The sequence below is a fragment of the Carex rostrata genome, chromosome 15 (genome assembly GCF_964058835.1).
Source record: "Carex rostrata chromosome 15, lpCarRost1.2, whole genome shotgun sequence".
NCBI classification, from domain to species: Eukaryota; Viridiplantae; Streptophyta; class Magnoliopsida; order Poales; family Cyperaceae; genus Carex; species Carex rostrata.
The window spans coordinates 3,095,125-3,121,141 of NC_135932.1; the positions used below are offsets into that span (position 1 = coordinate 3,095,125).

At 33.8% G+C, this 26,017-nt stretch overlaps 2 protein-coding genes across 7 annotated transcripts; both read right to left on the bottom strand.

Moving 5' to 3' along the window:
* Positions 1-4,447: 4,447 nt before the first annotated feature.
* On the bottom strand, positions 4,448-6,338 carry LOC144566318 (scarecrow-like protein 18). 2 transcript variants are annotated; one of them, XM_078316319.1, is made up of 2 exons: positions 6,003-6,338; positions 4,448-5,811 (listed from the first exon to the last, which is right to left on the bottom strand). In XM_078316319.1, the coding sequence occupies exons 1-2, from the start codon at positions 6,018-6,020 to the stop codon at positions 4,747-4,749; spliced, it is 1,083 nt and encodes a 360-aa protein (XP_078172445.1). In that variant the 5' UTR covers positions 6,021-6,338; the 3' UTR covers positions 4,448-4,746. The 2 variants fall into 2 exon arrangements, with proteins under 2 accessions (XP_078172445.1, XP_078172444.1); XM_078316318.1 differs by having other exon boundaries at positions 4,448-6,338.
* Positions 6,339-8,562: 2,224 nt separating this feature from the next.
* LOC144566799 (RNA helicase family protein) lies at positions 8,563-20,376 on the bottom strand. Of its 5 annotated transcripts, none has more exons than XR_013515283.1 (34): positions 19,972-20,376; positions 19,765-19,870; positions 19,449-19,663; positions 18,820-18,985; positions 18,424-18,704; positions 18,122-18,340; positions 17,901-18,012; positions 17,634-17,813; positions 17,419-17,498; positions 17,063-17,185; positions 16,890-16,976; positions 16,359-16,459; positions 16,162-16,219; positions 16,015-16,080; positions 15,861-15,943; positions 15,595-15,778; positions 15,361-15,519; positions 14,757-14,858; positions 14,252-14,404; positions 14,050-14,154; positions 13,656-13,796; positions 13,450-13,539; positions 12,419-12,475; positions 12,233-12,316; positions 12,014-12,112; positions 11,609-11,746; positions 11,409-11,479; positions 11,237-11,306; positions 11,052-11,147; positions 10,525-10,709; positions 10,017-10,109; positions 9,791-9,913; positions 8,963-9,142; positions 8,563-8,873 (listed from the first exon to the last, which is right to left on the bottom strand). XR_013515283.1 is itself a non-coding variant. In XM_078316825.1 (33 exons), exons 1-33 carry the CDS (start codon positions 20,329-20,331, stop codon positions 9,050-9,052), a joined length of 4,296 nt encoding a protein of 1,431 aa, XP_078172951.1. In that variant the 5' UTR covers positions 20,332-20,376; the 3' UTR covers positions 8,739-9,049. The 5 variants fall into 5 exon arrangements, 2 of the variants coding, with proteins under 2 accessions (XP_078172951.1, XP_078172952.1); XR_013515282.1 differs by having other exon boundaries at positions 10,525-10,725; XM_078316825.1 differs by having other exon boundaries at positions 8,739-9,142; positions 10,525-10,725.
* Positions 20,377-26,017: the final 5,641 nt, after the last annotated feature.

Here is a 26,017-nt window from a genome sequence, read left to right on the forward strand (position 1 = left end):
TTATACATGGATTGGGTGGTTTAACCTTACTCCTCCGATACATGAATTTAGGGATTTATCCAATGAGTAAAGAATAGGTAATTAGGACGAAGTACTTAACCGAGAAGTCCTAAGTATCCTAAAAGTACAATAATAGCCCGCGAAGTACTTAACCGTGAAGTGTACGCTATTATCAATGACTAAAAATCACTTGTGTTAACTCCCCGATCAAAAAGAGTAAAGAATAGGTTATTAGGATGAAGTACTTAACCGAGAAGTCCGAAGTAACCTAAAGGTAAGATAATAGCCCGCGAAGTACTTAACCGTGAAGTGTACGCTATTATCACCTTAAACAGGATGCCCACGTATGCTTTAGAGACATGAATCGAGTAGATTGAGACCCTAGCGGATAGGAATGCCAAAGCCCCTAGAACTCCTACACTTGAATCAGACCCCAGACATTTATTATTTGCTCCTTTCAATTTAATTAGATTTAAAAACCAACCCAAACTCCGGTAGTCTAGCTTAGTGAATTGGCGAGAACCAGTACTTTACGAGTTGTCCCTGTGGATTCGACACCCGAACTACTACTTGACAAGGTTGTATGCTTGCAACCAAATTAGGTGTATTAGGGTTCATAAATAGCTATAGAAAAATACTCATCAATAATACAGAAATGTGGTATGAAGAACTAACATATGTTGCTATATAATTTTTTGAGAGAAACATATGTTGTTATATTTTAATCTTACGGAAGATTACTGACCAATAAGGGGTGTCAATGATATTCCCTACCTGTACTGTATTTGCTAAAGCAGATATGGGTTTTTTTTTTTTTTTTTGTTAGCTTATTAAGTTTGAATATGGATAAGGATCTTTTTCAATAGTTAAACGGGTAATTGTATGGATAAATACTATTTCGTAGATGCTATTCTATAGGATAATTATATAAAATAAAATTATATGATAATATTTGAGGAATAATTAGTAATGGTAAAATTTATTTGTGTGATATTTCATATGATAATATTTGAGCAATAATTAGTGATGTACTTTTATTACTTAGTGTATGTTTTTTTGCTATAAGAAAGTTAAACATATTACTTTTATTTGCATTTTTTTTATTTAGTCAAATAATTGAATTTGTCCAAAGTGATATTTGTGTTTTTTTAATTATCTTGTTTTATAGAAAAAAAATCTAGTTGGAATTGATTACATGTTTTTTTTATTAGTAATGTAAATATGTGATTGCATATGTATGAAATTAATGAGTTTTGACGTTCTAATTATTTGTAAAATATAATAAAATTAATTATTATATCAGTATCATTTGTTATTTGTTCGCTATTTGTTTTATTATCCGATAATTTTTACAGATAAAGATAGAATAGAAATTATAAAGATAAAATATATATAAAGTCAATTATTAGTGAATATGAATATAAAAATATTGTCACCCTACCGTATCATATCCATTGACACCTCTACCGACCATTAAACATAATAATTGCCATTATGAAATGAAACAGTTCTTGCCTTTATTATCCCTCTAATTGCATGTACGCAATAGCAATGATAACATCATCCTTTAATATTTAATTTTTTTTAAGATCATTTAATATCTAATTTGTTTGACTTTGACACAATTAATAGCAACTATGTTAATTAGTCTGTCTTCACAAAAATTGAGGAATATGGAGTTCTATAGTAAAGATAAGTGGAAAAATGTTACAATCCCACAAATAAATAAAAAGATGCATATTAATGATCTGTTGGCTTGAAAGAGTTCTGCATGAGCAATTGCATTTTCAAATTGGGTTGCTGGTCACACTTTTTTGTTGTATCAAAGACAGTTGGGTGGGAAAAAAAAATATTCGAAACTTTTTGTAAAAAAAAATTAGATGGGTAGTTTGACTCCGACCTCTTCTCGAAAAATATTGAATTCTTTTGGAGTGAGTCTATGGTACTATGCATATCACGGGTTGTTACTGTGTTACGGCTCTATATTCGAGTTTTTAAATCCTAACGGTCAATCCAAACCGTTCATCTTGTTCTCCATATTAATATGTGTTTGGAGACCAAATTTTACATTTTTTGAAATTTTTTTACTATTTTTTTAGATATTTAGAAAATCACTTGATCTGAAAATTCTGGACCATCCAAAAACAGTAATTTTCAATAAATCTAAAAAATAGTAAAAAAAATTTAAAAATGTAAAATTTGGTCTCCAAACACATATTAATATGGAGAACAAGATGAACGGTTCGGATCAAATCGTTAGGATTTGAAAACTCGAATATAGAGCCGTAGCACGGTGCCAAATCGTAATATGCATAGTACCATAGACTCACTCATTCTTTTGAACTAATTGAACTTTGAAAAACAGTGACTCCAACCTTTTTACAAATTTTGTACCGTCCGATCAAAATTAAATGTGTCGAATCAGAGCTATAATAGTATAATACATTAGCAGAAGAAGTGATGATTCAGTGGAAATTCTCAAATCCAGAAGTTACATGAAGCCTGTTTTGATTTTTATTTTTTATTTTTTTTAACAGAAAATTAATCTCTTTTTTTTTTTTTTTTAATTTCTTTGACCATTTGTAAATCCATCAAAGAGCTATTTCTAAAAGCCCTTGAAACCATTTAATCAATTACGGTTAATAAAATAGGAGCATGACTCCTATTCTTACTCAAAAAAAAAAAAATAGGATAATACATTATAGAGAATTTGGTCTGAATCAAAATCATCCAAATTTAATAAAACAACTTCTCTTATAAAAATTACGATAATAATATATCCTAGAAGAATTTGACTATAAGTAGCATATGAATATACGCACAAATTGTTCTATGATTAATTATACATTTCGTAAGATATATGCATCTAAAAAAACAGTTTTAAATGCATCATGTGCCTTTCATATCTCAATTGTATCTTATATTTTTTATCTTCGTTTTTAAAGTTTAAACAGTCAATCCGAATCATTTAACATGATTTTCATACTATAATATGTTTGGAATTTTTGAAAAAAAATTACTTCTTTTAGATAGATACAAAATCATAGTTTTTAGATGGTCTAGAATATTCTGAAAAAATAATAATTTTGTGCATATGAAAAAAATGCTAAAAAAATTCAAAAATATAAAATTTGGTCTCTCAACATATTTTACTATGTAGATCATGTTGAATGGTTTGAATTAATTATTTGAATTTTAAAAACAGAAATAAGAATGTGAGATACCATTGAGGTATGTAGATCATGTTGAATAGTTCGAATTAATTATTTGAATTTTAAAAACAGAAATAAGAATGTGAGATACCATTGAGGCATGACATGAGGAATTTGAACCCTACTAAAAATAAAATGGAGGTCAAAATTCCCGCGAGTCCTTTCAGAAAAATAGAGGGAAAAAATGAATTAGCACTGCATCGGAGGTGATAGGAATTGTTACACGAGTTAGTGCCGCAGAAGATAGATACTAACAAGTAAAAAAAAATGAAGCTAAGGCATGAAAACTCAGTCAGAGGATAGATACTGTAAACACATGCAGATTCGCATAATTAAAGTAATTCAACATTGATATCTTGCATATCTTGATTAGGTGAAACCTAATTTTTGGGTGACCCACTTTTAATTTTGTACCCTTATAACTTCACTACTAGATAATTTATTAATTGAACTCGATATATGTGAAAAATACTAGCTAGTAGAGAATTAATTTGCTTCTGCGCGCGTACCTCAAATAAAAGGATTAATAACATTTCAGAAAGATAATTAAGAAAATATATTTACTTTGGTTTCTTTATATTTAATTTTTAATTGAAACGTATACATTTTATTATATTTCTTTGATTTTTACGATAAAATGTGTCATATATATGCTTTAACTTCTTTCTTTTATTTAAAAAAAAAAAATGGTGGCATATAGGAGACTGAAATGAGCATCAAACACAATATAACAAAACACTGCAAGGTAAACCTAAACCCAAAAGGCATCATACAACTAAATCAACCCACAAAATGATCAGCAGAAGAGCTAGAGTCCGAATTAGAAAATAATAGGCATGCATCAATATATAGCAGCACCCTCAGCTCTATCACGCAAGAAGTCAGACAGATCAGATCATTCTAACCCAAGTCGGCCGCCAGGATCGTCCTCTGAACCCGACTGGAAGCTTACCTTTTCCTGGATATCGGAATCTGACAGGATGATGCGTGATCCACAAGAGTTACATTCATAAACAAAATTATATGCTTTAAGTGACATTAAATATAAAGGTTCCTTGAAAATCAACCTTTGATCTAATAACAAAAGATGAATTGAGAAGTTATTATCTATGTGAAAGGTCGCATGTTCGAAATATGATTGAGAAGCCCTTGTAAAAAAAATTGTATTAACGTTGCTTTATGCAAGTCCAGAGGTGCAAAAGCATTTATTCATCTTTGTCAATACAAGCATTCAAACAAACCATTAGTCAACAAATTAGTTATCATGTATATATATTTCTATTTTCCCTAAAAAATTCCTTCATTATTTTCATCACAAAATAAATCAACAGCCATCATTGCTTCAAATTATTATGCAATATATCTAATTAATGTACGAGATAATGCAATAAAGGTCTACACCCAAAAATATAAAATCAAACAAAAATATTCAAATAAACATGTATATATGAATAAAGAAAGCTCTATGTTGTATATGTGAGAATGCCAATTGGCTTAAAAAAAAAGGGACCTACTGAACTACGACGAATTAAATTCACCATGAAGTGCGTTGCCAACAAGATATGGAGACGAGAGCCCGAGCTCGCCATGCTAAGGCTATTTCATGGCCTTCATCTCTCTCAAAAACCTCAAATCCACAATTAGCACCATCTCCTATCATTGTGCATGGGCTTTTAATTTTAAGGAGGAGCTTTGCTTGGCTCAATGACCTAGAACTCATCTTTTTTCTTTCAAATCCAAACCCCTTCATAGTTTCTTTCCATGATTTATCATGCTCAAATGTTTCTTCTATGTGCCCTTGACCAATTTCTAGTTTAATTTTTTTACCAAGATAGTTCTTTTCTATATTAAACCTCTCAATGCTTTCCAAAGGCAAAAGCTCATGCAAAGAATCAAATATTGCCGTGTAGAAGTACAACAACTCCATGAAATTTGGTAGGAAGCTTCTTGTTCTTTGGTTTCTTTCTTTCTCTACCAAAACCACCAAAGATGGATTCATAGAATATACAGAGGCCAGGGTATCCTTTATTTCTTGTAAACTGCTCAAAGTTTGTAAATAAAAAGGTAAATTCACAGCTAGTGTAGAATTAGCCTCAACACCTATACTAGTAAAACTTGAACCTGTCAAGATCCCTTCAAATTTAAAGGATAGGTTAGCACAACCGTTTGCAAAGCTCTCTAGCCTCTCCTTGGTTACCCTGAGCTCCTCGACATTTCTACCGTACCCTGTTATAGTTAGAGAGATTGTTCTACTAGCTGTGGTCATATCAGAGAGGGACTGGATAAGAGAAGGCCATTGAAATCCATAGGATGCATCAAAATCGATAACATGAATGCGACCTCCATTGATCACTGCTTCTTCTTTGAATGCTTCAATGATCTCTTGATTTGCAGTAAAATGTGCAAATTGGTAGAATGGAAGAACTCTATAGTACTCCATAAATGCCAAGAATTCGTCTTCTTGGGTAGCACATATTTTGTCCATAGAACCATAAAACTGCGATCTAGGAGAAAAAAGCCTAGTAGCTAAGGCATCAGCGAAATATACCACCACTCGTTGGATTGGATCACTGATAAGAGATGAACTCATGTAGATCTCCTGCAAGGTATCGATAGCCGAACTCAGATCATGTATATCTACAGCTGTTGCAGCTCCAAAAAGTAAACCAACCAATCTTACATTCTTGCTTTCTTCATGATATCGGGGAATATCGACACGACCTTCCCCGAACACTTTATCTCTTGCTTCCAATAACCTCGAAATTTTACTGTCAACGGAGGAAACATTACCTGCGCTGACGGAATCATCTTCTCCCTTCTCTTTAGAGGTCCATTTGCTGTCGATGCATAAGCGTAGGGTTAAGAGCTCTTCTTCATCAAGAATTTCACTCATGTCCTCTCTTTTAATTAATTAAACTCTAGCTCAAAACATGTAAATGTTTTTGAGAAATGTTTATACAAGTTGGTGTACGTAGAATGAGAGGTTTGCTAGGTCGGTACTAATAGGAAATGTAGTCAAAGTGTGTCTTTCTTGAGAGAGAGAGAGAGAGAGAGAGAGAGGTTATACTTAACAGTCGCTGCAAAGGATTTTAAAAAGAAAAAGAGAGAGAAGAGATTGGAAAAAAGAGAAAGAGGAATTGGTCATGGCCTCCTTTTAGGAATGCAAAGGGAATCTTAGGTGAGGGACATTTCCTTTGGATAAATAACCTCTTCTATAATTCTATTCCTTACATTAAATTGTCCTTTTTCTTGATGGATTTTGTAACCGGTTCTTCCAAGCAGACATGCATTTTGTTTTCTTGTTGGAATTGTATGCGTCAATCGCCTAACATACAAATTAATATTGCTAAACTCTTTTAATTTATAATAAATCATTTTTGCTGACTACGCAAGTTGCTTGACTTGACTTGTACGCTAGTTTAGTATAGAAAAGGAAAAGAGAATATTAATTAGTCCTATAGTACTTTTGAAGTGTACATCTAATACAAATGTATTAGTGTAGATGCATAAACGCGTTGTTTGGAATCATTTCTAGTATATAACTAATTGTAATGCCGGTACAGAAGAGATGATTTTTTATGTTACTTCAAGCAAAGGCAAAGCCCAAATTTCCGTGTGAATTTTATATTTATTCTTTTTAGATCAAATATCCTTTGCTCTGACAAGAAAGATATCCTTTACTTTTTCCATTTGGAAGACAACTGAGTCTAAGTATTCGGAAATACATCATCAAATTCAGAAAGGGTACGTATGCATGTTGATGCTTCATTTTTCTCTGGTTTTATGGGTTTTTTGTGACAGACTTACAATTAGGACGGAAAAAAAGTTCAGATAAATATAGATTAATTTGGATTATTTTTATATATAGGAGCAAGAGAATGGTTCAGACACAAACTCATCAATACATGAGGCAGTCGCAAGTACAGCGCAACAGAGTAGAAAGCACGGGGTAAGTACAGGCTATATTAGAGGATAGACTACGGCGACATATTCACTTGGAACCACCTCATCTGCATGCAATAGCACAGGATAGATACTTGGCCCCTTCAAAATTCAAATAGTCAAATGGAACACAAGATTTGAGACTTCATGAACGCAGAAAACGGGCTCAGGTCATTGGATGGGCAGTTTTACTAGCGGCTTAATTATAATATGAGAGTAATTAAGGTTAAAATATTCAATTATTTATGTCTCAAATATGGCTCCCATTTTTAACTATATATGTTTTCAAAAGCTCAAATAGTCAATTCAAAATATTCAACATGATCTTGAACTAGCTAGGGTGTAATTAAGTTTACTATTGATCTTGAACTAGGATCGATGTACTTAACTTTATCAAATTCTTGTGTAAACTCAACTCTAAAATTTGCTGGATTAACTTTAAATGAGGAAGCCAATCCGTTAAAATCCATCTATCTTACGAGTAATGTGTCTACATGAAAAAAATTTTAACTTTCAAACTAATTCAATATAAAATCAAGCAATCAAAATTAAAAAATTTATAAATTAATTTTAATGCATTCATTTTTTGAACCTTTTTTTTACCACTCGACTCTATACAAAATTAGTTCTAAAATTAAATTTTTTTTTTACATGTAAATGCATCACTCATAAAGTAGATGAATATCTATAGTTTGAATTTATTGTTTGAAGTCAATTTGAATAAATCTTAAAATTGAGTTCACAAAAAGACTTGGTGAACTTACGAACACCCTAGTTCTACTCTTAAAATATGCTTAAAGACCAATTATATTTTCTTTTTACTATTTTTTTTAGATATGTACAAAATCACTATTTTTGAATGGTCCAAAATCTTTTAAAAAAAACACTTTGTATCTATATAAAAAGTTGTTAAAAAAATAAAAAATTTCATTTCATTTTATTATGAAGATCATATTAAATTGATCAAATTAACTATTTGAACTTGAAAATGAAATTTAAAATGCGAGACATGATTACGATGCAAAAATAGTGGAACATTTTAACCTTGCTCTATTAGTATACACTATACACTATACACTAATCGAGCACTGTGTTAATGTGTTTACTGGAGTACCTCCTAGAGCATCCGGGCCTACATCGTTAACAACTCTCTACAATTGGATACTTTTTTTTTTTTGGAGTAAATATTGGACATCAAGTCAATCAAATATTTAATATCCAGTCATCCACAGAATCTTCATCCAGATTTTAAACCTACAACCTCCTGTGCATAATCTCCCACACAAGACAATACCTTTGGTTTAGTATTTACCACTAAACTAAAGATTGATTCTCTATATTGGATAGTTTCTTAAACTCGTAACTTTTAAAACAAAAACCAAAAATCTTGACACCTCAGATCAGATTCGGTTCAAGCTATAATCCATTAAAAATTAGCTTTAGCTTATGACAATTACACCCGACTTCAAAAAAAAAAATATATATATATATATAGATTACACCTGACGTGATTCATTTACTCCATCTATTTCACTGTAATGAGTAACCGTATCTATTGAGCAGGTCATGACGATTTACTGACGGTACATTTGGCAAAAACTATTTTTTACATAATAAAGTGAATAGAAACAAACAACTGCAAATTCAAAGAAACTGCCTATAGCTAATCAACATATTCGATATTTCCCACCTCAACAATTGCCTTTGATGCATTTAGTCCTACACATAAACAAGAGCTCAGAGTCGAGTGATCCAAGAGGTGCTAGTAATATGACAGGAACTAACTTATCACAACAAAAGTGTTATACCTAAATATTTGTTGAAGTAAACTTAGGCCAAGAATGTGTGCAATGTCAGCATTTTGATTTGCGCTTTGAGAGGACTAAAATGCAAAATTATACAGATACTGAGGATTGCTGAGCTTTTTCTTCCTCCAAGAGCAAATGCACAATGGACTTAACCACCTGATTGTTGACCAAAGTAGTCACCTGACAACAAAAAAATCTTTCAACCTCAAATATGCAGCACTTTATCTATCTAAAGATTACTTGGTAAGCTGCCTTGGATCCAGCTAGTTCACAGGGGGGGAAGCTTTCGGGTTGGGTCATTTCAGAAATGCATTTGTTTGGGTTCGGGTCATTGCAGTTTGTGTTTCAGTCACTTGGTTTCAGGTCATTTTTTATTTAACCTGTTTTAGGACTCAAATCATCCTAGATTCAGATCGAGGGGCTTCGGGTTTCAGGCCAATTGAGTCTGAGACTCAGGTAATTGACCTGGTAAAGTTTATTTTAGAGCAGCAGTTGTGTTTTCGAGGTCAAATCAGTTCATAAGTCAGGTTAAGCAGATCAAGGAATCATGTCGAACCAGTCAGGTTGAGGTCTCGATCTAGTCAAATTCCGGTCAGCTCCAATTTCAGGTCTACTTAGGTCCTGGACTATAGTCGTGTTATGGTGCGGGTTGATCATGATTGGGTCAGATCAAGTTTTGGGTCATTGACCATTCAGAAAAAGAGTAGGGTCAGGTTCAGCTTATCCGATTAACTTATTCACTCCAAAAATATCACAACACAGTATATGCAGAGTATTAGACCCCCAACTAAAAACATCAAGAGAAATATTTGAATAATAACATACTACCTCTGGCTTTCTTATGAGTTCTTTTAAAACTGCATCAAGGGTTGTCCGGAGTTCTTTAAACAAGACTGCTGTTTGCGCTGGAGCAATTAACCTTAACCAACCATCTATTACCACAGATCCGGACTAGCAAAGGATAAAACAAAAGCAATGAACATATGAGTTTCTCGTTCCTCTTTAAGGAACATTAACATGTTGAATAGCCATCAGATCACAAGAGTAAAATTACCTGATGCTGAATAACCATGTGACTACCAAATAATAAAATCGAATATGGAGAGACCACACTTGAATCACGCAAAAATATTTTTGATGTCTCTACCTAGAATAAAATTAAGAAGAATAATCAAAGAAATTGAGATATTTCCTCTAAGGTCCTGTTTGTTTCAGAAATATGATCTGAAAACTAAATAAACACATCATTTGATCCCCTCGAAAGCAAGGAAAATTTCACATACACCATACAAAATATGAAAATACCACTTCTGGACTTCCCAAGTTTTATCCTAACATATCTAAGCTACTACTTCCATCCTCAATTATTGGACACACCGATGACGATGGAGGGGTAATTTAGGAACTCTTAAAAAGAATATGTGTGTGTGTGTGTATTAGATTACAATAGTTTCATGAAGCTTGAAAGGAGACATGATTCCATTATATCTTTTCAGGTAAATTTAAAAGATTGCCGCACTTATTGAATAGGAAAAAAATAATAACAATGAGAGAAGATGTACCTTTTCAAGATAGACGAGAAATGGGTATTGAAACGAATTCAAACTATGGTTAATGGAAGAAGGATGTATGTGAACTTCACGTCGTCCATCAAACAAGAAATTAGATCTAGTGCCAGATGTCCCCCTACCACTTAAGGCTCCTTTTTCAATACCTTCTATTGTAGCAGCTACATTTGGATATAGACCTGCACATATAACCGACTATATGCTACTCTGTTATAACTTGAACCAATTAGATCATTCTTGTTTCATTTCTCTTGTTCATTTGTGGTTCTGTGTAAGGTTGAGTAGACTTTCTATCTTTAACTGAGGGTTTTTTTCTTTTCTCAAGGATGACGACACAATTGTACATATAAACAAGGTTTGCATTATACCAGTCAGGACCAATAGGAGTGCATATAACTTGTGTTCCCCCAAAATAAGTAACTTGTTAACCAATTGTTGAATTTGGAAGAAATAGCAGCCTTTTAGCAAAGAATGAAATGTAAAATGATAAGTAAAAAAGCACAATGTAAAAAGGAAATCACCTTGATCACTGATGAGTGTTGTGCGTTGACATTGAATGGAAGAGACAAATTTGTGAACCAGGTATCAAGGTTGCCTTTCTTTTTCCTATCAATACGCTGCATAACCGCCACATAAATAATGGTCAAGCAACAATCTCCGATCAGAAGAATAGTGAGAAGAAGAAAATTAAAATTTGATTTTCTACCAAAATATCTTTTGGCATCTCAATGAGTCCAATATCTGCCAAGAGAGTCCCAAACTGTACACGCATGTCCCTGCAATGCAAAAGACATTAATCAATGTCTCACATTCACTTCAAAATTGTATGAATTATAAGTCTTAAATAAAAAAAGCAAAAAAAACAAAATGCTCATAACCTGATCATGTACATAACTGAGCTGTTCAAAAAGAAAGATCGACAAAACTGCTGAGCGGCTTTCGGTCCATTCTGCATCAATCATTCAAATTTTGCACTAGTAAAGGTCAGACAAACTCAGAAATCATGCCCAAATGTACCAGTAAGAGTAGAGCCTACCTGCCCTGTATCTTATAATCCAAAATTTTATTACATATATACCTCAATGAGAACCTTGGCCCATTTGTTGTAGGCAAGAACCATTAGAAGGTGATCTGACTGCTTGTGGCCACCAGTAGAAGTGGTCCCATCAAGACCTTCATTTAGTAGCATCGTTTTAGCTTTCTCCACATTTGACTTCTACAAATATTAATTATTGCATTTTATTATATGAAGGTCCATATTTACTTCATCTGCAGTTACCGTTCTAACATTAAGAAATTTAATAAAGAAATACAAAAAAGGGAACTGAATTTTGAGTCAACATAAAACCCATTTTCATGGGGCATATCTTAATTTTTTGTTCAGTTATAAATCATGGAATGAAGAAAAAGAGACCGATTTAAAGATAAATATGCAGAAGTTGAAAAGTTTATGAATTATGTTGCATTAAGTGTAAGAAACTACCTCCTCTTTGGGATAGACAAATGGAAATTTGTAGCTCAAAAATGCTGCTACTGAGAGAATAGGGGAGAGGCAACCAAATATGGCACCATAGAGCATCATCTATACAAGAAAAGTATAATATTGGAAACATTTAAAATTAAACAACAGTTTATTCACTTTATTGTCATAAAAAATATTGACGATAAAACTAATAATAGTAATGACATATATAGAGCATACCTTTCCAATCAGAACATCAACAGGTAGTTTTGACAAATGGTAACCAAGAGGTGAAAGCTTCTCATCCCCTTCGAAGGCTCCCACCTAAAAGTCGAAAAAAAGTTGGCAGTGACCATAACAATAATGACATAGAATTGGATTATTACTGTCCAATTTTAAAATGAAAAATGGAAAAGAGTTCTGTACCTTATATAACAAGTCGATGGCAGAGGTAACAGTTTCTTCTCTAGGGGGCTCTATGGCCTAGCTTGCATAACAACACAAACATATTTTGCAATACGAAAAAAGATGTGATCAATAATTCAATATAAAAGTATAGTGTAAAGATAAAAAACAAGAGAACATATTGGACAGGTGCAGTTAAGCCAGAGGTTCAGGAGGCCGCGCAAATCTGGATGCCACAGGAGCTGGATGCAATACCTCTTCAGGTGCTGGACCCGGAAGATGTGCTGATGATTGAACGGGTGACTGGTACTGATGATGAGTGATCATCTAGAAGACTTACTTTTTGTCACATCCAAAGTTTGGATTGTGTTCGGTACTACTATCCTAATGCATGGAGTATGTTATCTCCAGAGACAATATTTTGATATGCCTGCATGCATTTTACTTTTCGTAGTTTGTAATTCTGATATTATGCTTAGCTTGTCTGGGATACCATTTGATAAGATGGACTGAACTGATTAACTAGTAGAAGTTGTAAGTTACCTATTTTCAATATATGAAACGGGCCTTCGGCCTTTTATCAAAAAAAAAAAAAAATATATATATATATATAGGAATATGCTAGCATGATATGCATAGCATAGAGCCCCTCCATGCAACGGCTCGGATTTCGAGTTTTCAAAATCCTAACGGTCGATCCGAACCGTTCATCTTGTTCTCCATATTAATATGTGTTTGGAGACCAAATTTTACATTTTTTGGAATTTTTTTAGATTTATTGAAAATCGCTGTTTTTTTATGGTCCAGATTTGCTGAAAACAGGGATTTTCAATAAATCTAAAGAAATAGTAAAAAAATTCTAAAAAATGTAAAATTTGGTCTCCAAACACATATTAATATGGAGAACAAGATGAACGGTTCGGATCGACCGTTAGGATTTTGAAAACTCGAAATCCGAGCCGTTGCATGGAGGGGCTCTATGCTATGCATAGCATGCTAGCATATTCCTATATATATATATATATATATAAAACAAGAGAAAGAGAGAGCACCTTAAGAAGGAATGATTTTATGTCTCCCAAAGAGAGCGATTTTATGTGTAAACACAACTCAGTTAAGGGCATTCGCAGCATCTCAGGTACCTTTATTTACAAAGAAATTCAAGACCAAGAATAACAATACATATATATAAAACCTGTCAAAAAGAATATTCGTATATAAGAAAGAAAATAAATTCTTAAAAGTACAAAGATTGAACCTGAAATGGGCGCATAAGAACTTCAAACCGATAACGGGTATAGAGGCAAAAACAGATACCAGGTTTGACCCGACCCGCTCTCCCCCGTCTTTGCTTTGCATTGGCACGGGATATCCAATCCTCAACAATACTTGACATTTTCTGGAAAAAATATATAAATATAAAAAAAAACAATTTCAAAACTATATGGTAGTTAAAGCCGGGGATTACTTTAGTACTTATGGTACCCGGCTGTTTCAATTTTATTTCACATGGATACATGTAGTATAGCTTTGCATGTCATGCTCTCTATATAAAGACCGCCAGTGGTCAGCAATTTTCTAAAATCCAGAAAAAAGAGAGAAGAAAACGACAATTAGAGATATAAACAACAAGAGAAGGGCGAAATACATGCCTTTTGTGGATTGTACCGATTTTCTTTGTGCTTTCCAGTCTCAAGAACATATACTACATCGTCTATTGTGATGCTAGTCTCAGCTATATCAGTTGCAACTATTACCTACATGAGAGTTTTACGTTGAAAATCTTGCAAACGTTAAATCTTGAATTATGCTAAAATTGTCAAAGCCATGCTATTGGGTACCATCAGGAGTTACCTTTCGTATGTTTCCAGGTGGAGATTGAAAAACCTTTCTTTGATCAGCTGATGAGAGAAGAGAATGCAAGGGAAGAACCCAATCTGAAGAAGGCCCGCCAAACCGGTACGAGGCGGTCAGTTTATCAACAAGCAAATCAATTTCAGCTACTCCCTATAGAAACATTGTTCAGGTTGAGCATATGAGCAGTGAAAAGTACCAACCAAGCGCATGGTCTCAAAGCTTAAACAAATAGAGTAGGCAGCTGTTATTTAAACATGTTATACTCTAAATACTTCTCTATGGCATTCTTGTAGACTCATGCATTCCAAGACTTCTATGACAATTAATTTATAATGAAGGACTAGCCGTACTTAAATTCAGGACCTCTATCTCCCATACTTGTTAACCAATTAGTGTTCCAAAGTTAACACAACAGTATCAACACATAATATTTATATTATCAATAGAACCAAACTTGAAGGACAGACTAAAACAAAACAAAAAACTTGAATTTAAGACTTACAGGAAGAAACACAAGAATGGCACCAGGTGGAAAATTTTCATCTATATAGCAGACCAAATCTTCCAAAATATCAAAATCGATAACATCTTCATTTAAACGTTTCTGCATATGGAGAAGTCAATAAGGTAGTATATATGGAGAGAGCAAAGTTGCGCATTTTTAACAAGAAATGGCTGCAAATTTCATTGTTTTTATTTTGTGGAAAAAAACACAAGAATTGGCCTCGATCAGTTGGAGATGAATAGTGCAAGGGCATTGTGCACTAAAATAACATCTGGTATTTGAAGGCCTAGCATCTATTTAATCACTAACAAAACGTATTAGCTGTATGCTAGAGCCAATCTTTCCATAGCCCAAAAATCACACCTTTAAGAAGGGAGTATTTATTTACATTCAAGAAATACATACAAAAACAAAATAAGTAAAATTAGGACACTAATTTGGACTTCAAATGGAAACTTTGAGCTTTGGGGTCACTAAGGATTTATATTAGATCCAACAATAATTAAAAAAAGGATAAAGTTGAAGGAAAGAGAAAGAAAAGACAAACTTTACCCCTTTCCAAAAAAATAAGAGCACTCTGATAAATTATTAGGTACTTAACTAAGTTTTCGCATGTTCTTTCACTGTATGACTTGTATGAACCGGCATTATAATTGGGGTTGATATATTCATCAGAGAGTATGGAGTCATCACCCCAAGAAGATAGCACCAGATTCTTCTTTCCTCTTCGATTATTTACCGAATTACTTCCTTTTTGTCCCTAAATCGCAAAAAGAACAAAAAAGAATAATCATATGCAAATTGTTTAATGAAGGAAAATGAGTCAGAAATAAACCTTCTCTCTGTTATATAACATGAATTCTCCAGAGGCAGGAGAATCAGATGGTAAAGAATAATCAATTTTCTCATAGACATCCTCTAAGAAAACTGTCGAAACAGGATGAGTTCTCCCTTCTGCAGTAATCACAGGGCAATCACCAAAGTATCTTGAAAATAGACTTGCATCCACAGTTGCCGACCTAGAATTTAGATATAGAATGCATGTAAGAATAAATCAAAATGAGGTGGTTCTTCAATTCAATAAAAAAGAAGAGCACTTACATGAGAATAACCTTCAGCTTGGAACATCCACTAGAAGCTTGCTTTTCAATTAGGCTCTTTAATACAATCAGAAGGAAATCACCCTGGAAGAACAAAGAGTTGGATAAACATACAACTAAAATGTTGAGCTTAGAAAGAAAGGGCAAGATATTACCAAAAGAGAGCGTTCATGTACTTCATCAACCACAACATGGGTGATACCTTCAAAGTTTTTATTTGTCTACATAATAGCAAATTAAAATCAGAAAAAACGAGTAGAAACGTGTGCACTTTAATCATATTAGAGACAAGAAAGGCTCACTGCAAGTTTCCTAAGGAGTATTCCAGTTGTACAAAAAAGGAGTTTTGTCCGTTCATTCCTATATCATTACAAAAGAAATAGTCATCAACAAAATCAAAAGTTTAAATCAGTTTGAGGCCACATGTTAATGTTAGTAGCATGATAAAACCAGCAAAATGAACATTTTAGTAACAAGTACAAGGAAGAAAAGTTGACACCTGGCACTGTCAAGTCGAACTTGGTAGCCAACCAATGAACTGTCAGAACCAGGTGAGAGTTCACATCTCTCATCTGACACCCTTTCTGCCACTGAAATTGCCTGACAAAATGATAGGATGAGATGAAAACTTGAAAGTGGTTCACAAATAGGAGACAGTGGCCTGATATATAGCAATAATGGCATGGTAGTAAATTTATAGTTTGATCCTTTTTTTCCAACAATAACCCTACATAAAACAAATAATAGCATCCTCATCTGACTTCTTTAGTAGCTTTAACAAAATTAGTACATCAAATGTCTGTAGATGGAAAGAAATTATGAGAAATAATAAGAAGATTATTGTTCCGATTTGAATCTGTTTCTTTCTTCCCTCTCATATGAATATCAAACAAGAAAATCATACGAGCCATACTAGCTTCCTAAAGCATTTTCAGCCAATCTTAAACAAAGTTAACAACTAGCAAAAGTGAACTTATTTATTGGTATATACTTTATAAAAGAAACCTCTGTTTCAATTGTGCTACCATACCGCAATTCGACGGGGTTGTGTGCAAACAATGTTACAGCATCCGCCAAGACCAGATTCAATCATGTCATCCAATATAAATTGAGGGACCTGAAAATAAAAAACAGTCATTAGAAGACAGCAATTGGAAGAAACATAACATCTGATAGAAACTTTTGACATGATACAGAGATTACCTGTGTTGTTTTCCCACACCCAGTTTCTCCACAAACAACAATCACATCATTCTCTCCAAGTAAGTTTAAAAATTGGTCCTTTAACTTAGCTATAGGGAGAGCTGCTCTGGCCTCCATCATTTTCTGAAACAAGACAAGGATCATTTGTGACACCACAAGATTGACATTGTTTCATTTCTTTTAAAATACTTGTGTATTTGTACAATTCCAGGTTAACAGCTTGAGACTTACCATTGGTTTCTTTTCTTGTCTAAGTTAGGTCTTTTTCAACAAAATTTTTATCACCTATAGTGCATGATGGTGTCTATGTGAGTAGGCAACTGTTTATATTTGTAAAAGAGGATAGTAAATTTTACCATAAACTTGGGCAGATTCTTCTTATTGTCCATCTCTTCTTTCAAAAGTAAACTTTCAGATTGTTGCCGAGCAGTTAGTCCTAGGAATTTAATCATACATGAAAAATGACACCAACACATTTAGTTTAGATTTTTACATGGTGAGCCTCCAACCCAATTTCTGAAGAAGGTAAAGCAGAAATCCAAAAATAAAAGATAACTAAAATAGAGAGCACCTGAACTTTCTGTCATGCTCTTATGCTTTTCAGGAAATGTGTTTTCTAGCACATTCGTATTTTCAACCTTTTGTGCACTAACAGAAGTAAGCGCATCTGATTTGACTTTATTCAATAACATATCAACGAATCCATCCCTTCGGTTCTTATCTCTCTCTAAGATTTTTGGTGAGAGTGCACCTGTATACATTTCAAATATGAAGGATAATGAAATAATTCTGAAACATTTACAAGTACAACCAAATGAAGTGAGAGGTAGCAGATCACCATTTTGCCATTTTGAAACAAGAGATGAGTATGGTTCTGCAAGTATTTGGTGAAGAGGAAGATCGGCAAAAAGTTGATAAAGGGCGAAAGATGCAACTTTACTTTGTGCTTCCTGCAAAAAATATTGTAGTTATCGTTACATTGTTTGAATTGATTTTGAAGATATGTTTGTATTTGAGAGAGAGAGAGAGAGAGAGAGAGAGAGAGAGAGAGAGAGAGACCTCAACAGACTTAGATGGCTCCTCTTCATCAGATATCTGAAAAGTGGTCAAACCACCAGCCTTGCGGCTTTTACCTCTGCCAGTAGTGGTCCGCATTACATTGACAGAATATATGAAGTTGCTATCCTTGTCAGAAACTTTGCTATACTTCGGTGCCTCCCACCCCAGCCTCTGACAGAATTTCTGAAGAATTGCCTTGGGCAGTTTACCAGGTTCACCCTGCAATCACAAAATAGTAATTAAAGACTACAGTGCTAAATAACTATAAATATTATTAGAAGGAAGAGGTACAAGAAAATTACCTTCTTCCATATGTCGTCAATATTTCCTAACATGTTACCATAACCATCATCTGACACTTTTTCTGGTTTCTCTTGCTTCCATGCATCAGGGTTATCTGTGGAAGAGTCTTCAAAAAATAAGTCATTAAGCTCTACTTCCTCTTCCACAGGCTCACAAGAATCTTTCTTTCTCTCCAGTGTACTACCATCCTCATCCTCTCCATTTCGAAATACTGTAACATCAACACTTGTGTTTACTGTTTCTTCTACCGGCTCAAAAAACAGGATTTCATCACTGAGACCTGGAGATTCAGATATAAAAAGTATTTCTTAATATCTAAGGATTTAATAAAGCAAATAATACATATGTACTTGATACATACATGATATGTTATGCTTGTTAAAAAAGGTTCATACCTAAAGAAGACAACTCTTGCTTGAGTTCAGCAATAATTTTACCAAAGTGACTTTGGCTTTTCTTATCCTTTTTTTGCTTTGCTTCAAGGGCACCAATTCTGGCAAGTCGGTATTCTTCGATTATGGAATCAGCATCACGAGGCGGCCTTTTATGAGAATCAAGCTCCTATTATGGACAGGAATTACAGTGCATAAGACAATGTACTATGTCATGTACAGAACACTAGCTAAGGATTGTGATCTTGTATTTTATTCAAGGTTTATCAATTGTGCTTAAATGAGACTCTAGGCACAACATAAAGATAATAAAACCAATGTAAAAGCCTGACAAAATCATGAAGCTACCAGATAACATTCCTGACCAAAACAGTAAAGCTTGGTACCTGTATGAATCAATTGGTACCAAGACTAAGCAACTTGTGAGGCAAACCCTGGTTAGTTTCTTTTTAGATTGTTTGTACTTTAAGCTCAGTAGTGTGCTTACTTTAAGGTGGGGATATCTCTAACCCTTGTACGTACACTAATATACCAAGCCATTAAGGAACAGATTCTGGTACAAATCAAAAAAAAAAAAAAAAAAAAAAGGAGAAAGACAAGGACGGAAATAAACCAAAGAAAAAAGTTAATACCTCGTCCTCTTCTTCTTCTTCTTCTCTTTCCATGTACTGACGAATCCAAGCTGCCTGTGCAGATCTATCTTCATCCAAAGAGACCTCTGGATTCTTCCCTTTAGTTCTAACTGACAATCCTTCAATTTGCTCTTTCACCACTTCAATCTGACGTGTCTCTGGCGCCCAATCTTCACGAGCTGAAGAGAGCACCTTAACCGAGACATCTGTCCCTTCTGATCAATCACATTTCAAATACCAGAACCATATTAGCTGAATAACAATCATAAAACTAATCTGTCGGTGAATGTGTATTAGAGAGAGAGAGGATGAGTACCTTCATGATATAATGAGGTGACACCGGTAGAAAATTTGAGAGGGAGCTCACTTCCTTGCAGGTTGAAGCATAGCCAATCTAGAGCTTCCTCAAATGTTGCGGTCTCCTATTCGTTTAATTCAAAAAACAAAAAATGAAGAGAAATACACACTTTAAATGTTGGTAAAAAAAGGAAAAGCATCAGAGATGAAGTGTAAGTAGGATTACACCGAGGGAAGAGAGAGACTTCTCGATCTGATCAGAGGTGAAACCCTCGATCGACAGCTTGTCGTACACATTTGTAAGGCGCTTCACCTTCTGAGCTCTCGTCTCGCCACTAGCACCATCACCACTACTTCCTCCGACTCCGAATGTTAAGCTGGAGGAGGAAGGTTGCGCCGCCGCATCAGGCGGAGGCTGAGACGGAGCGGGGCGGTCGGTGTTGAGAAGTAAGCGGCGGAGGCGACGCTCGTTCTCTGCTGAAATCTGGAGCTTGGGTGCAGGTTTCGAGTCGGACGAACCAGCTTTTGGTTTTGGTTTTGATTTTGTTTTGGGGTTTTGCTGCTGGGTTTTCTTTTTGGGCGCCATTGCTTCTTTGCTGGTGCTGCGTCGCGCGAAAATAAAAGAAGAGAAGAAGTGGGAAGTGAAACAACGAAGGTCGGACTTCATGAATTCTGATTCCCTAAAGTAGCTCAAAATTTGTATTTGGATCTGAACCGTTCGATCAGATTCTGCATTAAGACACCATGAATTTTAATTTTTACCTCGGACCGGATTGACCAGATTTTGATCGGACGGTCCAGATCCAAAAGTAAATTTTGGGTTACTTTAGATGTCTCTGCGGATATCGCACAGATACGGAGACGAATATAATATTGTCCTTACTACAAATGCCTAACATGATCCAATATACGTGTCACATTATTGTCGATTAAATTTCTCACGAATAGGGGTGGCAACGAACCGAACCGAACCGAACTTATCTTAGGTTTGAGTTTGGTTTGAATTAATTTTGAACCGAACCTGGTTTGATTCATTTCGAACCGAACTCATTTCGAATCGAATTAATTGCGAACTACACATTTTTTGAATCGAATCACGAACTAAATTATTTTTTAGCAGTCCTAGTTATACCGGTAGTTTATACATTAATTTTTTCTCACGGGACAAAATTCACATGGCTTCCTTTTACCGGTATGAACTATGAAATAAGTGTTTTTAAGTTAAAAAATTGTTCATGAAAAAATACATCAGAGACGGCTTTCCTGGTATGAACTATGAGAGACGACCGAAGAGAGAGGAGAGACAGTCATCTAGGCTGGAGAGAGGAGTGACAGTCGGAGAGACAGCCAGTTGCCGATAGCGTCGACTAGATTTTAGAGCTAGAGGGAGAGTGAGTTAGGGAGAGGTGGAGAGAAAACTAGGTTATTGAGATTTGAGAGCGAGAGAGTGTCGGCTAAGTTAAATTATGACTCTCTATTTTGGATTTTAATTTCATCAGGTAAATGGATGGCCGGTGACTTTATGAGATTCGAACCAAAAAAAAATCACGAACCTATTTCGATCGAACAAGGCTAGATTTGAGTTTGGTTTGAATTAATTCTGAACCGAACATGATTTGGTTCGTTTCAATTCGAACCCATTTCGAATCGAACTAAACTTGAATCAAACCCGAATCAAACCCGAATCGAATCACGAATCTCGAATTTTTTTGCCAGCCCTACTCACGAGACACAAATATATGTCAACATCTGTCTAATTAATCACAGCCGATTTAGAAATATCTTGCTGATACATTGGAGATTATGCCAAACTACGTTCAAAGAGAGCCCTCTCAAGTCTCAAATACTTGTCGAGTTCAAAAGAGAATCGTAATAATGTGCATTCCTCTCTATCCATTGACACCCACTTTGGTGGGTATTGTTACTCGTTACCTCGTTCAGCTGACGCAATCGGTAGCGCCACCTCTTGTCTCGACATCTTTTCTCGCCTCTGTCTCGTTGTCTCTCCTTTAGAATCATGCCTCTGACTCAAGGTAATTTTTCTTGTAAAATTTCACTCAGAGTCGTACCTTGAAGAGAAGAATTTGTTGTAGGTAGTTAACATATTATAATGAGTTGGAGCTATGCACACAAATGTTGGTTTCTATTTGATTTTTTTTTCAATGGAGAAAGCTCCCTGCAATTTCACCTCTATATCTTAGACTCGCTATGATATAGATATATCTCCATTCTATTATTAAGCACGTTGGGTGTCCGATCCGCCAACGGCTGTGATTGAAAAATAAAACTTCGAATTTGATCTCAGTCCTCCAATTACATAATTTGTCTTCTTGTGATTAAATACATCTGATTTATGTATAGAAGTCTAAATTTAGTTAAAAACATACTCACCACATGTGCTGCCACACAATACGTTACAACTAAAATTGAACAAATATGAAATTTAGCGATATATTTATCCATTTCCTTATTTCTTTGTTTCCATATTTCTCCACTTCAATTAAGAAGACTCCACCTTCCATTTTTTTTTATTTCTCTGTTTCCTTACTTCTTCTTCGTTTCTATATGGATCACAATGAAAATCATTTTTTTTTATTTTTTTATTTCTCTTTCTTTGCTTCTATATATATTGTTGTGGGCAATTTAGAATATATTTCCAATATATAATATATCAATGTGTGTGTGTGTTCTAAATTGGAAACAAAAAATAATATAAATTGGAACGTGTGTGTGAATATATATTTCTCTTATAATATGTGTGTGTATATCCTATACATACACACGATAACATTTTTTTATTTATGTTTTTTATATCATTATATGTCGATATTGAATTGTTGTATGATATTTGATATTAGATTCGAATCGAGCTATTATTTGATATCATCGGTACTTAAAAATAAAGAATTATCCCATCATCAAATTGTTATCAGAGTTCATGATTTATTAAAAATACAGAATCATATAAATTTTCTATTAACATGTGTCTTAATTTTAGATCATTATTATTTTCATTGATATTTTTTTTTATAATATGTCCCCGTTGCAACGCACGGGTATGATACAGTATACATATAATATACATTTTATTCGAAGTCAAAGTTTTGAGTACAATTGCATCAATTTGCCTTAAAGAATTTAAGTACTGTAAATACTGTGATATTTTTGTCTAATTTTAAATTTATTGATCTATTGTAATCAGACTAATTATCAATTTACACAAGTTTGACTAATAGTGATCACTAAATTTAGTGATCGAATTTTAAAATAGGGACTAATTATCGTTTAGTGATCTAATTTTCACAATTTACATAAGTTCAATTATTGTGAAATAGAGACTAATTATCGTGCCTCAGACTAATTGGTTGTTTCGATTAAGAATTTCACAATTGACTCAAGATATATTATGTTGTTTGTTATCTTGTTTTTCACCGATACTATGCTTATGTGCATAATCAGAGTTATAAGTCTTTAAATCTATAAAATCACACTAATTACATGATTAAAAGAGAGCATATAACCTTCTTATGAATATTTAGTTAAATTTCAATTCCATTAAATATTCTTTTTCAGAGACTCTTAACTATAACATAGTTTCATTTCTTTTTATAATACTATTAGTTTAATCTTTTTATTTGAATTGTTTCCTTCGTAAGTACCAATACAGTAAATAGTTATGTCCAACCCTTTTATACAATTTACAACTTTCTAAATTTACTGATATGTTGTAGTGAAATTTATTGATATGTTATCGATGACTTATTCTAATTTGTTTTCTTAGGTATTATGGATAATTTTAAATTTGAGGAGCTTATGAATGTTTTGAACGATGATGATGAATCATGGATTTTTTTTTAAATAATATACTTCCTAGTACCACATTTGGTTCATCATCATCTTCCACACAAGATCAAGATAAGAAGCCAATGTCAGGTGTTGAATATATAAACGATATACTTAATGCGAGGCCAGAAGAACCTTATGATTATTTACGAATGAACAAAACCAAATTTCTTGTTCTTTGTGATGCAATATTAGCAAAAGGTATCGTCAATATTGATGAGGTGACAATAAAAGAACAAGTTGGTATGTTCTTGCACATAATTAGCCATGCCTCAAATATGAGAGGTGTTAGTTATCATTTGCAACGTTCTCTGGACACTGTCTATCGAACATTCAATGATGTCTTGTGGAGCATCATTGAGATTAGGAGCAATTACATCAAGTTATCCGAAGCCAATGCACCAAGACATGCTTGTGCCGGGGAACACACAAGTTTCTCTTCATTCAAGGTATTGTCATTTGAATAATTTATAAGATTAAAATATGAACATATTGAAATATTGGATAAATATTTATTATTATTAATTTAGGAGCTTTGGACGCTATTGATAGTACTCACATCCCCGCTTTCGTAAAGAAAAAAAAAAGCAACGAAGACACATTAACAGAAAGGGTTTTATTTCTCAAAATGTCATGGCTGCAATTGACTTTGACATATATTTTGTTTACGTGTCAGTCGGATGGGAGGGTTCAGCTACAGACATGAAGGTCTTGCGTTCAGCATTAAATGATGGTGGATTCATCGTTCCTTCCAGTAGATATTACCTTGCTGACTCGGGTTATGCAAACACGGGTAGTTTTCTTTGCCCATATCATGGCCACATTTATCATTTGGCACAATTTCAACAGCTATCTACATCAAATCGGTACCAAACAGCAGAGGATTTGTTCAACCATCATCATGCCCAACTTCGTAATGTTGTTGAGAGGGCCTTTGGAGTATTGAAAATGAGATTCAAGATTCTTAGAATCATGCGACCTTACAAATACAAAAAGCAAGGTCTAATTGTGTTTGCATGTTGTATTTTACATAATTTCATCAAGCGTCAAAATGAGATTGAAACTGAAAATGATATTTTCTTGGAGGAGCAGACAATGATGAAGATGTTGAGCAACCCGGAATTACCACCGATCTCAATGAAACACAGCTTGGAGATTTACTCCGAACGGATATTAGAAATAGTCTGTGGAAAAATATGCCAAACCATACAAGAAATAAAAAAAAATATGGGAATTAGATATTGCAGCTATTTCTTTTTAATTACTCATATATGCTGGAAAGGAATTCAACCTCCAATCCATTTTGATGATTATTTTTAGAAATTATTACTTCAAATTTAGATCTCATATAGCTGCATTTTGTATTATGTTTATCAGATTCTATTTATATTTGTAATCTAAAACTCTTGTATTTCTAATTTATAATTTATAATTTTGTAATATGCAAACTTTCTTTATCTTATTTAGTGGGTGCATTTATTATTTTATATTATTACTTTTATTTATATTTTAATTCTATTTGTAATAATAATTCTGGTCAAATTTAAAGTTTACTTTAATAAAATTTATTTAATTATATTTAATTAAAATTATAACACATTTTGATTCATCAATTCTATTATATGACAAGAACAATCTAAGGGGTAATTTGGTCTTTCATTCATCATATGTATATTTTATTCAAAGTACATGCTACAATCTTAATCCTTTACATTTGCTGAACACGAACTCCTTAGCGCTCTTAATCTTTCACTTCTTAATCTATGTCGCTGAACGGGACCGTTGAGGTTAAATTCTACGAGAAGGATGAAGCATTTCATTTGGTGGTCAAGTGCTTGCAAGAAGCTATAGCAGAATTACCCAATTGTCGCATCATCACGACCTCTGCACGACCTTTACACTAACTAAATTTTTTGGTATATGTTATGTTGTTTATTATCACTCTGGTTCTGCTGGCAGGGTATAATTGAAATTTTTCTTCTCGTCGTTTGCTGCTTTAGTTATTTTAGTTTTAATTGCTTACTATTATGTCTATTATGGATTTGTAGTTGTTATGTGGGGTACTGGAACTACTGCTGATGAATTCTCATGTCAAGCTAATAACATGTTTTACTTTCTTTCTGTCTGTATGCATTGGTTATTGATATTTTGGTACACATGACGATGCTTTCTAAGTAACCCAGCATTTTTCATGATATTTTTGTTTTAGAATTACCTACAACGTAAGACAGTTCTAACCTGGTATTTTTCATGCTCTTTCCTCGTCTCACATTATTTTGCTTCTTCTTTTTTGTTGTTTTTGTCTTTGTGCGGGATTGGGTCTTCTCGTATTGTTTTGGATCCATTTTCTTGGGCTGCCTACCAGGTCTCCATACCATCTATATATTTAGGTTTTATTATTTTTTTTCTCTTTTGCTACATGATTATTA